The sequence below is a fragment of the Dipodomys spectabilis genome, unplaced genomic scaffold (genome assembly GCF_019054845.1).
Source record: "Dipodomys spectabilis isolate Male_0828 unplaced genomic scaffold, ASM1905484v1 ptg000095l, whole genome shotgun sequence".
In the NCBI taxonomy this organism is placed as follows: domain Eukaryota; kingdom Metazoa; phylum Chordata; class Mammalia; order Rodentia; family Heteromyidae; genus Dipodomys; species Dipodomys spectabilis.
The window spans coordinates 46,077,501-46,094,775 of record NW_024870772.1 but is presented as its reverse complement, the minus strand read 5'-3'; the positions used below and the strand labels follow the sequence as shown (position 1 = coordinate 46,094,775).

Genomic DNA, 17,275 nt, shown 5'->3' with positions numbered 1-17,275 from the left:
GAAGTCAGTGTACATATACCAGCCCCCCAAACCACTCCACTCCACTGGGGCAGTGGCTATCTGTCAGGAGCAAAGATGTTCCCTACATCTTTTGCCTTGTGCAGAAGCCAGGGCAGAACCTGTGATCCTCCTCATGGATGGTGGCTATGTCATGAAACCACAGCCCCCCATGACATGGAGAGGGCCCAGCTTGCAGACAGAGGGCCAGTAGACTAGGGTAAGGCTGGCACTGTGTAGATTCATAGACAAAAGGGCCCGGCAGCCATCATGCAGGCTGAGGTTTTTTACATTCCCACTACTAATGTTGGAATGGACATGTCTTCAGAGCCAGAAATCTGATGGCAGGGCCTCAGTAGGCGTTCTGGAACAGCAGGTTGTCACTGCTTATGGTCCCTCATTGTTCAAAATTCATTCATTGGCCAAGGATGGAGGGAGCAGAGGTGATGGATCAAATGGCCCTAGGAAGCATGACCGAGAATGGCTTTCCTCAGCTCCTCCTGGAGCAAACACATGCTGAAGAGGCTGGGAAATCTGGGGCAGCAGTTCAATGAGGAAGGATTAACCAGGAAGACCTTGATTAACATTGAAGATATTCTCACTGTTTACTTCAGCATTTCTCCTGATCTATTTCTAAAAGAAGGGGGAGGGGGAACGGAACTAGTGTAAGCATGGGCTTTGATGGCTCCTTGTCCGCTAGAGAATATTCCTTTACTTTGGTCCAGAGCTGCTGGTGGTAAATAAAAACTTTTCCATGGATTAGAGCCAATTGAACTGATAAAACAAAAGGCAACATTTACGAGCTGATATTCTGAAGGCCAATGTTTTTTCCATTAGTGGCAAAACATCTAAAGTTTGGGAAACCAAATTATCAATGTCAAAGAAAGAAAAAAATCAGCCTTATATTAAGTACTGTTATTTACATGAAAAAAAATGTAAACAATGAAAAATGAAACAAGAAGTTAGAGAAAAACTCATCTGATTTCTTCCTGAGTCATCGAGCTTAATTTCTCTCTGTAGTCCTCTTTCAGGATATGAGCAACACACACACACACAGACACACACACACACACAGACACACACACACACCTTATTTGTTATTCCCACATATAAATCCAATGATATGTAAAGCATAAGCATTTAATGGTGCTACCTCCTTTGACTTTTAGAAGAAACTGGGAAATTTTTTCAGTTTCATGCGTCTGCTAACTAAATACAAACTGAGTGTTTAATGCCAGGAAGGTCTTACTGCACCATTTTTGGCAACTTCCACAGAGCTGAAAATAAATTGTGTATTCTCTGCTCTCAGAGGTGCTCCTGTACTTTTCCCTAATTGTTCTTCAGCATGTTAAAACCCTAAATGAGCCAACTCAATTGAACAGTCTGCAAGTATCACCTTCAAACATACATTTGACTCTCTCTCCATATCAAGTAATACTGCTAACTCATGGCTGCCCACTACAACAGCGTCCAGCAGCACAGACGGGGCACAGGTGGCAGGGAGAGGGAGAGAGGAGCTGGGACAAAGAGCCATGTCCAAGGGTCGGATGTCTGTGTTGAGTCTTTAGGAGAGTTAGTGGTGGATTTTCACTGGGAAGTTTGTCTCAGCAAAACAGAACAAAAGGACAGTAAAATCAAGGAACAATGGCATTCAGGGTCAACCTTTACTAAATTTATTTTCTAGAAAAAAATTCAAGTGAGTCTTTAGAAGGAAATTAACAAATGTTATGGCATTTGAAATATCAAATTTGAATTATTTTCTGTAGAAAGGCATAAACCTAGAGAGACATACTACTTGTAAATGAAGTGAGATTTAAATCAGATAGTTACAACTCCCTCTCATTAATGTCTAGCTTCCTCTCTTCAGAGGGTTTTAGGGACATGCCATAAGGTAAAGACTGCATCATTTTATGAATACTACCTGCATTAGCTTGGGGTGATGCACAAGCTAAGGGTTTGTGGCGGATTTCCTGCTGATAACAACTAAGGAAATGAGCAAGTATCTAATAGTGCACATTACATCCATACATGTTCCAGAAAGACATTTTAATTTTTCAATCAAGTAACACATAGATGCCTACCTACAGTATCCTGTGACAAATATTTATTCTCACCTGAGGCAGAGTCAGCCCTGGAGAAACGCAATTTAGACTGGACATCAGCTCCGAAGAAAGAACAATGCTAATGGTGACCACTGACAGGGTATTTGCCCTAAGAAAGACTCAATAGTAAGTGGTACAGGTAACATCCCCACATCTTCACACTGCTTCAAACAAACCCATGGGACAGACCAGGAGGCCAGAGAGAGAGCACCTAGCACAAAGCCACTCAGAAATCCTCCAGTGTCCCATGCTGATCAGCCAAGTCATGATGCAGTATTCTCACGCATGTGTGAGTATTCTCATGCAGTATTCTCATACATATGTTCTTGGGTGGTCACCCTCAAGACCCTACTTCCATTGAAACTTCAAAGACTGCAGAGGACTAAATTTAAGTCACCAGTGGCCACATTCTCATTCTTCTTGGCACAATATTTACTTGCTTTAAAATAGTTTTACTATAAATTTCATTTCAAGGAAAAGGGACTAGTCTGGGTACTCCAAACATCAAAAGGGTAAATCTAAAGCTATAGCAAACTCATGAAGAGTCTAAGCAGTGAAACCCGATGACCAGGAATAGTACCCACATGTCATTGCAATCAAGTTGTGTCTGAGATAAGACAAGTTTGACTTATATAACAAATTTGCATCTAAATGGCTAATTGCCAGTGGCTCACACCTGTAATCCTAGCTACTCAGGAGGCCAAGATCTGAGGATCGTGGTTTAAAGCCAGCTGAGCAGGAAAGTCATGAGACTCTTATCTCCAATTAACCACTAGGAAACCAGAAGTGGACCTGTGGCTCAAAGTGGTAAGCACTGGCCTTGAGCGAAAACCTCAGGGGCAGTGCTCAAGCCCTAAATTCAAGCCCAATGCCCCCCCAATATATATATATATGTATATATATATATATGTACATATATACATATTTCTGACATAATAAATACTCATGAGGACAGCTGGAAGGCAGGGAGCCTTATCAGGGCTAAAGAGCTTCTGTAATTTTCACCAAGCCCCTATTCACTCAAATGAACACTGTGTGAATAATTAAGTATTTCCCATGGAGAAATTTACATCATAAATGGGACACTAATATTTAAGCTATATCTCTTGAACCCAGGAATACAGTTTGAAATAATACTTTCTAAATATCCACTAAACCCAGGAATTTGTTTCATATTTTCAAACCCATATATTCGAGAACAAACATACTGAAGTTATCATGAACAATACTGTTTTTTTGTTTTTGTTTTTGTCGGTCATGGGTCTTGAACTCTGGGCCTGGGCACTGTCCCTCAGCTCTTCAACTCAAGGTGGGCACTCTACCACTTGAGCCACAGCTCCACTTCTGGTGTGCTGAGTGGTTTATTTGGAGATAAGAGTCTCGTGGACTTCCCTGCTTGGGCTAACTTTGAACCATGATCCTCAGATCTCAGCCTCCTGAGTAGCTAGGATTACAGGAATGAGCCACCAGCGCCTAGCTTCATGAACAATACTGTTTACAGTTACATAATCATGTTGTTCCAATTCCACATAGTCTGAAAGTCTTAAAAAATTAAAATGTTATAGGCTATTTTAAAGTGTCTATTAATATGAAAATATGTGTGGAAATTTTCTATTCTTACTGGATCTACCTATTTTACCATTATTGTTAGACTAAATATTCTAGATACAAAGAGAAAACATTAATGACTAAAATTTTACTCTTAGTTGATTTTTGACATGTAACTAGGGACCACATACACCTAGGGTGTCATAGAAGGCAGGAGTCGGCTGAAGCACCAGCTCCACATACATGTGGACGGCCCGCAGCACAAATGGCAGAGACACAGGTTCGGAAGCCCAAATTTTTACTTCCAGTATGGTCATAAATGCCCAGTAAAACTCACAAAATAGCATCCCAGGGTTATTACATGCATTAGATAAACATCAACTCCACTACTTCCTCAAGTTAGCACAACAAAGCCAGAGAGCTAGTTCTGATCCTAAGAAGCTGTGGGTTCTAGCCCCCTCTCACTCCAGTTTCCAAGCTCAAGTCTGCAATACTGGAACTCCCACCTCATCCCAGCCTCTCCCTCTGATTTCCTACAGTAGAGTTCATGATCTGTGACTTTTAAATTTTAAAATTACCTTGCCCTGAGCTCCACCGTGGATGTGGCCAGACTCCTGGTGTAGAATTTAACATATGTTTAACATTTGGGGGCTGAGGATATATATGGCTCACGCAGGAGCGTACCCACGTAGTAAGCCTGAGGCCCTGAGCTTAAATCCCCACAAAAGGAAAAAAGGGAGAAAATACTATTAGAATTACTCAGGGATGATCCGTCCTTCCTTCCTTCCTTCCTTCCTTCATTCCCTTTGTTGTTGCCAGTCCTGTGGCTTGAACTCAGGTCCTGGGCACTTTCCCTAAGCCTCTTTGTGCTCAACACTAGTACTCTACCACTTGAGCCACAGCGCCACTTCCAATTTTTTCTTAGTAGTTTATTAGAGATAAAGAGTCTCACAGGGACTTTCCTGCCAGGGCTGGCTTTGAACTGCAGTCCTCAGATCTCAGCCTCCTGAGTAGCCAGGATTACAGATATGAGCCATCCATGCCCAGCCAGAATGTTTTTCTTAATTAAGAAAATGTGTGAATGAGCAAGTTTTAAAATGTTTACTTGTCTCAAATTCAGGCAATTGTAAAGACTCATTGAATACTTGTCCAAAAAATACAGCCTACACTCTTAATCCAGAGACTCACAAGTAATTAAACAGTTTTTTATATAGACAAGATCAAGATTCTGTGCTTAATAGCACTGCTGGCTTAAATAAGCTAAAGAGCATAAAAGTAGAATGCATAAGCTCAGAGGACTGGCTTGGACCTCTGGTCAGCTTCTAATTGAGGAACACATTGAATGGAGAATTCAGTTTTCAGAGTCTGCCACTTCCTATTCTCGGTACATGATAATCAAATCAGTAAAATTAGCCATTTCCTTTTTTTTAATGAAAAGAGTTGATATCTATTTCTCAGAGATTAAAAGATAGCAACTACAGATCCAAGATCGACAAACCTCTATGCCCGCTGAGAACACCAAACACATCACAGCACACTTCTCTTTCTCGCCATCCATGAGCACACGCACGGCTCCAAACTGGGGATGGCTGGCTGTGTTCACCTCTGTTAATGTGACTTGGGAATAAGAAAGCTTCTGAGCAGGACCAGTTTTCTGCTCCATAAAGATCCTTTTCTACCCAAGTAATGTTCCTTTTGAAATCCTGAGATGGCTTTCTCTTGCTTGGATTATTTTGTCCTCTTTCTTTTCCTCTTCCCTTCTCTTCTGTCTCTTCCTTCTTTGCCTTCACCTATTCTTCCTCTCCCGCCTTACTCCTCCCTCCTTCCTTCTTTCCCTTCCCCTCTCTTTTTCTTCTTTTCTTTTGGTTTCCTTTCCTCCTTCTTGCCTCCCACTCTCTTCCTTCCTACTTCTCCTCCTTTCTTTCTCTTTTCCTTTCTTCGCCCCAAGAAAGGCTAGTTTTCAGAAATGACAGCTTTGCCTTAGTACGAGTACTGGAATGGGGAGAACCATCCATTGGCAGAAGGGGAAGCCTTCACTTTGTGATGAAATCTTCTCCCTAACCTGCCCATTTTTCTACAACAAGTTCTGTGTTTTACTTTTCAGTGAAGATTTCTAAGACTGCTCGGATGAAGCCTATGTTCTACCTGAAAACCAATCTGACTTGCGTTAGCCTCACTGGTAACACAGAACCAGACAGCAGGCTTGGCCTAAATTCTGACCACATGAAATTCAGTGGGACGCCGGCAAACACAAGCCTGCGGCTACTAGAACAGCACCACCACCTCTGAAGTTCATCAGCTCCCCTCCGGGATGGATCCAAACTTCCACTGCATTTCATAACAAACCTCCCAGATATATTAATTATCTTCTTGTGTTTGTGCACATCTGAGTTCTAGTCTAGTGGAACACTCTAAAACTGAAGACTTCTAATACAAATAGTATCTTATTATTCTATGATCATTTTAATTTTCCTTGCATTTACAGAAGCTACCGAATATCCCTGGATCCACTCCTGAAAGGCAGCTCACTAGCCCTCACGACGGCAGGAGCTGTGATCATATTCTGGCCCGCCACTGTAATAAACAGAACGAAGGAGAAGAATGCGGATCACTTTCCTGCAATTTAGACACAGACATAGCCTATGCTTTGGATTGCAATTCCTTTAAATTCTCATCAAAATCTTTAGTATAAAACGTGCATGTTACTCATGAAAATCTCTTGTCTACCTTCATTTATCCTTAGGGGAAAATACAGACAACAAGAGTCAAGAGTCACCAATAAAGATATAAAGGACAAACCAGAGTTCACTGTGCCTCTCCCTTACCCTGCACAAGGCCGGGCTGGCCCTGCAGAGTAAGCATCCCTTCTCAGGGTCTGAACGTGCTGGAGCAGCTGGTCAGCCCCACCCAGAAACACCTGCGAACGTAGCGCACTGCTTGTGCATGTCAAAAATGCCTTCCATTCCTAAAGTTGATGGTTTTTACTATAACTTACAGGATAGAATGCCTACAACTATACACATCAAAAGAAAAGAAAGGAGTTCAATAAATAAAGTCATAACAACACTCTTTCTCCTAGCTAGACTTAATTAGTCCTTACTTATCCATGAAGTGATATGAGATTATGTGGGGAAAAAAAGACAGTTCCTTAGAAAGCAGATCTTTCCTAACAAGATCTTATACAAATAATTAACTCTTTAGGTATCTCTTTTCCATGGCTCATTTCTCAGTTGCCTCCCTTAAAGGGGAATTATTGATGAAAAGCAATGTCATGTACCAAGGTGACATCTTGTTTCAGAGATGATAAATTTGGCTCCCTTTTTTCCTCGGAAATTAGTTTTTTTTCTTTTTAATTTGGCCCCATTTATAAGCTACTTAGCTACAAAAGCATCCTGCATGGCTATGTGCTACTAGACTTATTTTCAGTCTATGAACAAATCCAGAATAGTACATGAGCAAAGATATTTGGAAGCAAATTACTGTGTGGATGCAGCAACGTGGGAAAGAATGAATTACAGATGTAATTTATCCATCACATGCAGATCCTAAACACTGATTATGTCCATATTTGTGCAGGAAATTGAAAACGATAGAAAAACTGCCCAGATTTCCAAACTTTAATTTTGCATGTTTTACTTTTCGTAATTTACTGTCAACTGCTAACAGCAGATGCTTCTTGCCTTATGTGAGTACCAGCAATTCTATGATCCAGGAGCCTACTACATGCTAAGTCTGGATCGGATGCAGAGATAAATTCCCACTTCAGATACGAGATTCACATGGGGCCTAGAAAACACAGGGTCTTGGATCTTAACAATTGAGCCTCCAACTCATGGCAGCGTAAACTTAAACATAAATATTGTTAAGTAGCCTAGATGGCTTCAGAAAAGGCCTGGGCTCTAAACCTATGAGCCCAGGTTGAAATGTGGATGGCTCCCAGCTTGAGCCTCGGCCTGGGGTCCCCACCTCTGGGGACACAGTCCAGTTCAGCCTGGGGTCCTCGCCTATGGGGACTCAGTCCAGTTCTTCTGCTTCCAGTTATGGTGTCAGAATGTGTAATTATGAAAGGGAAGGAAAGGGGAAAAAAGCAAGGACAACCACAGAAGCCATTTCTACTTCCTCCCTCAAGCTCCCAACCCTGCTGAGGCTCCGCCTAACCTTCTGCCCCACGCCAGCAGCTGGAGGACACAGCTCACCACCTAAGATGGGATGCTCCCAGCACAAGTGTGAGTCATCGGACACTCACTCCAGCACCTCCGACGTGGCTTTCTTCCTCACTGCTAAGTCTTCATTACTGGTGCTTAGACTAGTGACTAATAAAATGGCCTGAAAGGAAAACATTCAACACTAGGCAGGTGCTTTCCCCATCTGCCTGTATTTCCTGCATTTCCCTTAACTGCTAGCAACTAGAAGTCAATGAAACAAGCATGCTTTTGCGATATTACACCCCATCCAGTGCAGGCCGGCTGCACACAACAGCGACCCAAAGCCGGGGAAAACGTCCCCAGAAAGGAGAAGTTTAGCAAAGCCACCTCCCCACACAAATACACACAAGGCCCAGGGATGTGTGACCCACACTAGAACCACAAAGGCATCTTCTCAGAGAAAACAGCCGGATAGCAGCAACTGGGGCCGAACAGTGACAGCTTCAGGATTCGTGGGTAGGCTGGTACCTGGAAGGTTCTGTAACTCTCTTGGTTTTCTCTCACACCCAGTTATGTCAGCTCCACAAGGTAGCCTCATAACTTAGCCACATTGCCAGTTCGAGAAATGTCTTCTGAACAATTCAGAGCCCAGAGAACATTTCCTACTATACTCTAAGCCATAGCCATGTTCCTAGCATGTCTACTTTGACCTTTCTCCCTGCTGCTATCTGTGTTAGGACAGACAGGTCACCACTGAGGACAGCATGGCAATCCCGCCCTGGCGACTCATTTGTGGGCTTACCTGGAAGAACTTGCTCTTGCTGGCCCTGTACTGCACATCTGCACTGCTGTTGGGCAACCACCCCTCCATGGGGAGATGCGAGCTAAAGCAGTGTCCGTAATGAAGAGGGCAGGCTGAGAAAGCAGGTGCCACCAGGCTGCAGGCCCATGTGGCGACCCAGACTGAGCAGCCTCCACTTCTGTGAAATGGAAGCAACACTAGCGCCTGTATGGGAAGATATTATCAAAAACTAGAAAGCACTGAGAACAGTGACCAACATGGGAAAACTTCCAGCGGCTATCATCTCGTCCTGTGATTTTACTCCACGCAGGAAAAAAAAAAGATGCAATCCCTTCTGAAGAAACAGAAATGGAAAGGAGAGTAGCCACAGGATCTTTGTGACATAAAAAGCAAGTTGTGACCTGGTTTTAAAGCATTTATATCATGCTCAAGGCATCCATATGGAAATACATGTGCACTGTGATACGAAGACAATGAAACTAATTTTTATGTAAGTAAAAATCAAACCACCTGTGGTAGGCTGGTATTCACTAACTAGTTAACTACAAAGGCAACGTGATGGCCGACATGCCAAGACAAGGGACTGAAGCTTCTCCAACTGCCCCCATGCAAGGTGCTTGCCAGGAGACATAGATGTCTCTGAAGTAACTGTGGAAAGCCATTCTTTCCCCTCCTCCAGCAGACTTCCTGAAGGAGGTTCCAGGGTAGCAGGCAAGGTGTGGCTGGCAGCCACTGTGCAGGCTAGCTAACACCAGCCAATGAGAGGCCAGAATGAATGATAGGACTTAGCTGAAAGAGTGCTGATAGGACCAGACTGTGCTTTCTTCTGTCCTTCCTCCTCTGTTTCCTGAAATAAGGATGCTGTTGCTGGTGACACAGCAGCCTTCTTAGGTTTAAAGAACCCTACATATGCAAACAAGTGCACCTCATAAACTAAAGACAAAGGAGCCTGAGTTCCAGGAATGGAGAACCCAACAGATCTAGAAAAACCGAAAAAGGAACCTCTCATTTGCTTGGCCATAGTGCTGGGAGTGGGAGCGTACCCCCAGGCCTCCGTGCGGAATCCAGTTCTTCACAGACAAAGCCAGACCACGTCAGTGTAACTGTGGTGAGAAATATCAAGAGAGGCTTTGGGACCAACCAGCAGTCCTAACCCAGTTAGAAAGCTGGAAAGACCTCATAGAGAAGTAAATAAGAATCCAGGCTAGAGGTGAATAAGACCCAGAGACACCCACAAGCCCATCTGTCAGCCAAATTATAATACATAAGCCAACAGTTTAGTAACAGTAATTTTCAAAGCACACCCCCTTCTAGACAGGAAGTTTATCTCTGACAAGAAATCAAGATTCACCGCAAAGTAAAAATAAAAAGTGAATCAAATGAGAAGACACTGTGCTCAGTCTAACTAGATGTTCACTTGATGACATTTCTATAAGAAAGATATTTGCTGTGCCCAGGAGCACTGGCAGCTCACACCTATAATCCCAGCTACTCAGGAGGCTGAGTTTGAGAACTGTGGTTCAAAGCCAGCCCAGGAAAGGAAGTTCAGGAAGCTTTTATTTCCAATGAACCACCAAAAAAGCTGAAAGCCGAATTGTGGCTCAAGGAGTAAAGTGTCAGCCTTGGGCAAAAGAGGTCAGGAACAGTACCTAGGCCCTGAGTTCAAGTGCCCCAGGACTACCATACACACACACACAAAAACCCCACATATCTATATTATATATCTATATACATATACATGTACATATATGCATATATGTAAACATGATCAATTATCAGACTATATGTCATATATATGAAAATATGATAGCATATATGTTAAACAATTATTGATTTTTAATCTATGTCTGATAAGAAAATGATCATTATTTAGCATATTATAACCAAGTATTAGAATAAGAGGTCATACAAGAATTAATGTTATTTTCAGTGGTTTCAGAAAAATTACTTTCCAGGGCTGGGAATGTAGCTTAGTGGTAGAGTGCATGCCTTGCATGCATGAAGCCCTGTGTTCAATTACTCAGTACCACATAAACAGAAAAAGCTGGAAGTGCTGCTGTGACTCAAGTGGTAGAGTGCTAGCCTTGAGCAAAAGAAGCTCAGGGACAGTGTCCAGACCCTGAGTTCAAGCCCCAGGACTGGAAAAAAAAAAAAGTCTCATGGATCCGGGTGTTGGTAGCTCATGACTGTGATATTAGCTACTCAGGAAACTGAGATCTGAGTAACACAGTTCAAAGCCAGCCCAGGCAGGAAAGTCCAAAGAGACTCTTATCTCCAATTAATCACCAGAAAACCGGAAGTGGTGCTATGGCTCAAGTGGTAGAGTGCTCACCTTGAGCAAAAGAGGCTCAGGGATAGTGCCCAGGCCCTGAGTTCAAGCCCCAGGACTGGCAAAAGAAAAAAAGAAGAAGTACTTTCCTAGTAATATACTTCAAATAACCATTTCTCTCATGCCTTTCCAGAAGTCTTTATTTCTACATGTTAATACCTATCATTAGATGGAGGCAGAGGCCTTACTTCCATTTATCTCTCCGTTTCTATTGTCTGTCATAACTGGGGGGACTAAGTATTAACATGGAAAAATATTCCTCTATCTAAAAGCACAGAATGTATTTGGGCTAAAGTTTGAAAAGAAAAAACCCTCTAAATTTCCTCAACATGATCATTTTGTAAGAAAGTAAGAAGCTTTATCTGAGTCTGTGGGGAGGCAGAGACACTGCTCAGCATGAAAGGTAACGGATTAGCGACACTGACAGCTAAAATCCTCTACTTATCCTGAGCAGGGAAACGAGAGCCTCCTGGTCTGGGGCCCTGGCAGCCCTGGTGGGACTGAGTTTCCCGCTCCTTAGCAGGGCAGACTCACCCCGCAGTTTCGAGTGAGTAGCAGCCTGTGGTCAGGCGCTGGACTAGAATCTGCACTGGAACAGTTCTAGATGTATGACTTAGAACTATACTTTGAAACTAATTGTTGAAGTATCACATTGCCTCGAGCCTGAATAGCTTTCTGTCACATTCACACACAAAGAAAATTTTAAAGAGAAAAAAAATAAAGGAGAAACGGGGCACCAAGATATCATGAATAGAAACAAGATAGCTCTAGAATTAGTGTCCTAAGCAGGTCAGTTCAGAACATATCTTGAATTTTGTTTGTTCTTTAGTTAAAAAAAAAAAAATTATCCATTTAATCAGCTGCCTAGGAGGCAAAGACGATCACAGTCAAAGGCGAGCCTGCATCCCCTGCCAGTCAGAGCAAAAGCTCACAAGACCTCATCTCAAAAACAAGCTATTACATCAGTTAGGTGGGAAACACCTGTAGATCAGGGGTTGGATGTCAGCCACAGATTTACACCCTATCTGTAAAATAACTACAGTTAAAATACCGCCCAAGTGTGGCTCAAGTGGTAACTTGCTTACCAATTAGTGCAAGGCCCAGAGTTCAAACCCCACTACTGCCAGATGTGTGTGTTTGTGTGTGCATATGTGTATTCCCCTAAAGACATAAAGAATATCAACAGGCAAATGAATACAGATAGCTACTAGTTTATTTTTTAAAGCAGACACCAGCATGGGAATGTTCTCTAAAGAAAAGTTCATATCAACTGGATAACTACTGTAGCATATTCACAAAGAACTCCACAAAGTTGTAACGTTTTCTGCTGAGGGAAAACAAGGTGAACTCACTATGCCTCAAGGCACCTTTCCACGGGTATTCTATGAGAACCCAGAGCTGCGTGTCACCCGTCAGCGTGGGCACATTCAGTGTTCACGGTGAGAACACAGAGCTGGGTGTCACCCGTCAGCATGTGCACACTCAGTATTCACAGTGAGAACACGGAACTGTCACTTGTCAGTGTGGCACACTCAGTGTTCATGGTGAGAACACGGAGCTGGGTGTCACCCATCAGCATGGGCACACTCGGTGTTCACAGTGAGAACATGGAGCTGTCACTCATCAACGTGGCATACCTGGTGTTCATGGTGAGAACACGGAGCTGCATGTCGGTGTGGGCATAATCAGTGTTCACGGTGAGAACACAGAGCTGTCACTTGTAAGTGTGGGCACACTCAGTGTTCATGGTGAGAAGACGGAGCTGCGGGTCACCCATCAGTGTGGGCACACTCAGTGTGCATGGCTTCAGCATGCCCACGATGGTGGTGTAATAACCCTATCCAAGGAATTCTAATACCAGAAGAGAATCTACTGACAATAAACAGGAGAACCTGCTAGAGTAAAATCTTAGTTCAAAATTGGTTGTTCAGTCTGTTCCATGTGCAAAACTTTTTATCAGGTGTTTGAGTTACAGTTCTTTCAAAAATGTAAGAATTTGTTGGTGGCCTAGAAAGAAGATCACCAACAGAGGCTGAAGCCTCCCAGTGCTGGGAAGGACAGTCCTATAGAACTCATGGAAACTCTCTGGAGCGCGTTTGACATCTGTCTGTGCTGTCTACTCTCCACATGACCAACTTTGAGTCTTCAGTGGTTCACTCTTTGTATATTTTTTTGACATGCTTTCTCCTGCCTGAATTTTCCCCAGGCTCCCACCCAGCCAGGACAGCCCTTTTACCAGGCCGTCCAGCTGCTCCCGGCCTCCCACCCCTGCTCCTCTTTCCGTGATGCGGTCCTGTGTCTGTGCACACTGAAACTTGGTTCCAACCCAGACCACAGATCTCTGATATGCCTAAGATAAATCTCATTAGCAGAGCTAAAGATACCTGAACATGACAATAGCGAAAGAAAGTTCCATTCTCTTGAAACTGTCAATCTGATAAGAGAATAGGAGGGTAGCGTTTCCAAAGGTTTTACCAATATTCTGTGAACGGCTAGCAAACGTAAGGCTCCAGCTTTCCCTCCCCTCAGCATCTGCAAGGTGGACTGGAGGCCTGAAGGAAAATTTGGTAAATACTAAGTCCACTTTACATGATCTTCTATCTGTGGGTCATAAGTGAAAGCTTAGCTTTCAAGAATGTGAACAGACCAGAATCATATTAAAATGTATCTTGTAGGCTGGCTCTCTGCATATAAACTTTTTTAAATTTAGAAATTGAGAGATCATGATTATAGAAAATAGGCAACCTGTCATTTGCTACTGTTGAAATAGCATTTCTGAACTGTAACAAACAACCCCCTTCTGGTGGTGGCTCTGTGGAAGTTTCCTTTAATTTCTGGTATCTCATAAATCATAAGGGGAAAAAATTGTCTTCAGCAGAATATGATGCACCTTCTCAAGCATTCTGGATTTCTGAAGTAGACAATACACCCACATCTATAGTTTGTAAGCATGTAAAAGTCTCAGATGGAATACACTCAGATTATTGCAAATAAAACTGAAAGAGTAAAAAAGAAATGAAGTGGTTAAATATTGCTCAGGATATGCGGCTTACCTATTACTGGACTTGGCTCTTACTGTCATTCAACTCTGAGATACCTACTATATACCTACATTCCAACTACACAGTCACATAATTCTGAGCAGTACTTTTATTGTGATATAGAATTACATGTTTTCCTGCCATATATTTAACCTATTTAAAACCTTAAAATAGCCATATGCAACTAAAACATTGTTGGTTAATTTTCTATTATCTTTAGTAATATTCTACTGATATCCCTTAGATAAATAAATACTTCCTTGTAATGTTTAACTTGTGTTTTCCTACTGAAACGGATTCCCCCCACCCCCATCCCTGACTAAAAGTCTGCTGCAAACCCGAGCCACCTGGGGCAGAGCCAAGGTCTGCAGCAGTGCCCGGCCCGGCCCGACCCGGCCCGGCCTGGCCAGGCCTGGCCATTCCACAGTCCACTCGGAGGGTGTTTGCTCTGCTTTTCTAACTTTCTAAAAATAGCAGACTACACGAGCTACCTCTATCTCATGGCTCAGGACCTCCGAGAACGCTGGCCTATGAATTTTAGTGAGACACAGGACACATTTCATTAAAGAAGCCAGGATATTGAAAGTTTTCTAAATTCCTTCCGTTTACCCTCCCAAGACAATGCGGCCGTTACTGGCAGGGAAACCTCAGAACGCTCCAAATTTCAGAACTTCAAGCATGAGTCATGCAGTTGCTTTAACTGTTTAAACTGCCTTTCTGATCCAACTCAGCTACAAAGGTGGACACAGAAGAACTACTATCTAAAAGGTAAAAGCCTAAATACTGTAGAAAGAGTCATATAATAAGTCAGTTAGATTAGGAGACCTGGGTTTTGAAACAAATACTTAATTCCATTTTCAGAATTGTTTCCATTAATTCTCGACATGGTTACTTTCCTAACATTTAAGGAGCTATTGTTCGGGGTACGAAACTCCCTTATAAATAAACAAACCTGTGTTTATTTTTTCTTCGTATTCAAACCCCAATATATTTGACCAAGCTTTACACGCTATAAATATCCGTTTCTCTTAGGAAGTCAAAGAAAATGGACAAAGCCTGTACTGTGTGCTGCTCTCAGGAGCTCATTTCATAAATAAATTTACAGTCTTGACATTATTTGTTAGTTAAAACCCTCCTTGATGAGGCGGCTGGATGTCTTAACCACCCAGCCTGTCATTAAGCAATACTGCCAGGCTGAAAGGGGAACTGTCCTGTGGCCACAAGTGAACAGCAACCAAAAAAAATTTGGTGACGGAAAATAGCAACTGAAGGTTAACGTTCAAGTGTGAGGGGCAGGCCTCCGGCGAGGGCTCAGTGCCACTGCCCCTGGAGTCAAATTGGATTTATAGTAATTGGGTCAAAACAGGTTTACTTATGGACAGACACAGCTGGTTACCGACAAGAACGATTAGGCCTTGGCCCTGGTTTGATAGGTTCCCGTCTCTAATTACACCTGCATTGGGGCAGGGCGAATGTGGGAGTATATATTCCCAAAGGTAGGGGCACAGTGCCCTTCCTCAGTGGCTCCCAGAGGAAGAGGAGGGACCAGGGTCCATGGCTTCTCCCTCCCCGTGGATTTTAGGACTATTTCATGACGAACATCCCAAGGTACAGCTGGGGTCAATGGCTGCATTCTATCTAGCTATAAAGACATCCTGGGATTTTTTTGGCAAAACTTTGACAAAGTGAACAACCCAATGCGGCGCACCAGGAAAAAACCTTGGTGGAAATGGTTAACTCGTAACACTCGCTGGGCGTAGTCAGAGAGAGCGTTACCAGCATCTCACTGGGCTTGGCTTTCGTTTTTTTAAGACAGGATGGACCTTCCACACTTTCTCCTAGCTAAATATCTCACCTTTAAAATCCAAAGAACTGACCCGAGCACAGGTATTCCAAAGCAAGTGGAGTAATCCAACTGGGGTGAGGGTGCCCCAAAACACATCTCTAGTTTTGACCTTCCATGTCAAAACAAAGGCATGCATGCTGCTTGTTCAAAGTCCCATTCTCAAACTCAATCCCTGGATTTCAAATCCAATGACACGTTTAAGTGTCAAGAAAGGCTCAAGTAAATATTTCAGTATTACAAAATCTAACAGGAGACACTTCTGCCTAGACTATTACAAATAAAAATTAAGCAGGTTGTAATAGAACATTAACTGCTATTTCCTCACACAAAACCAGAAACTCCAATGAATAATCGTACTTAAGAGTTTCTACTTATTAATAAAACTCATATTTGGCAAAGTTTGTGCTTTAACCAGGGCAGGGCAGCAGGAGTTCAGAGCCCCACCCATGGTTATAGTTTCTCCAAAGTGCACAGCATTCACCACTCCAATAAAATGCCCATAAATTAGAAAGAAAATCCAAAATATTAACAACAGTGAAAGGTCAACTCAGGATTAGCTGACTTAAGAGCCTCTGTTCTTTAAAACAATACAACACCTTTATCAACAGAGACAGATCCTCCTCCTTCCACCTCTGCCACAGCCTTTTACACACACACACACACACACACACACACACACACACACACACACACACACACCACTCCCAAACAAGGACGCTGACTTTGCTATACCTAAACTAAGTGAAAAGTACACCAACAATTTCTGCTCTAGGACAAATCACGGAGTTAAGGGACATTATTCTTAATGAAGTCTGGCCAATGTTTCTTTCCCTTCCCAGACAGCCCAACATTATCAATAAAAACACACCACAAAACTAAGCCATCCACATGCAACCTACAAGGCCAAATTCACAGAAATATTTCCATATCCCCTTTATTCAGTTATTATAAATCCTTAAAAGAATATAATATTTTACTCACTTTCAATGAATCAAAGCAGGCGATTACGCGTCCATTTTCAACTTGGCAGCTTTTCGAAGGGTGTGCAAATTTACATTCCGTGTCTGGCCGTGAGCAAGTCCCCCTTTGAAACTCCCTACACACTTCCAGTGTTAGCCATTTTGTGTCCCGGATTGGTGTGACACTCACAGCCATGTTTAGATTTTACAGGTAGTTAAATTTTTTTCAGTGAAACCAACAAATCCAACCCTATCCCCCCCCAAAAAACAGCAACAACCACCAAAAAAAAAAGATCCAATAAAACTGTAAAATGATGATGCAAATGTCCCCTCCAAAATATTTCTGCTGCACTCCCTGCTTTAAAAGTACATGGAAAACCGTGTTGCCACCACCAGCGGCAAGGCCTCCCGCCAGAAATTCACAGCACAAAACTGTTCATTCAGAGAGGTTTGGGACTTTAAAGAACTTCTACAAATGAAAGTGGATGAAAGTTTAAAAGCAAGGC

General features: G+C 42.8%; 1 protein-coding gene across 14 annotated transcripts in view; it reads right to left on the bottom strand.

Moving 5' to 3' along the window:
* Window positions 1-17,275, bottom strand: part of Mbnl1 (muscleblind like splicing regulator 1) — a 161,877-nt gene that overhangs the window by 102,770 nt on the left and 41,832 nt on the right. For 12 of the 14 annotated variants that reach the window (XM_042685546.1, XM_042685547.1, XM_042685545.1 and 9 more), the window contains exon 2: window positions 16,792-17,275. This exon is cut by the window's right edge and continues 505 nt beyond it. The exons of the other annotated variants lie outside the window; for them this stretch is intronic. In XM_042685546.1, the coding sequence (XP_042541480.1) occupies window positions 16,792-16,965 (174 nt within the window). In that variant the 5' untranslated portion in view covers window positions 16,966-17,275. The remainder of the gene's footprint in view (window positions 1-16,791) is intronic. 14 annotated transcript variants of the gene reach the window in all.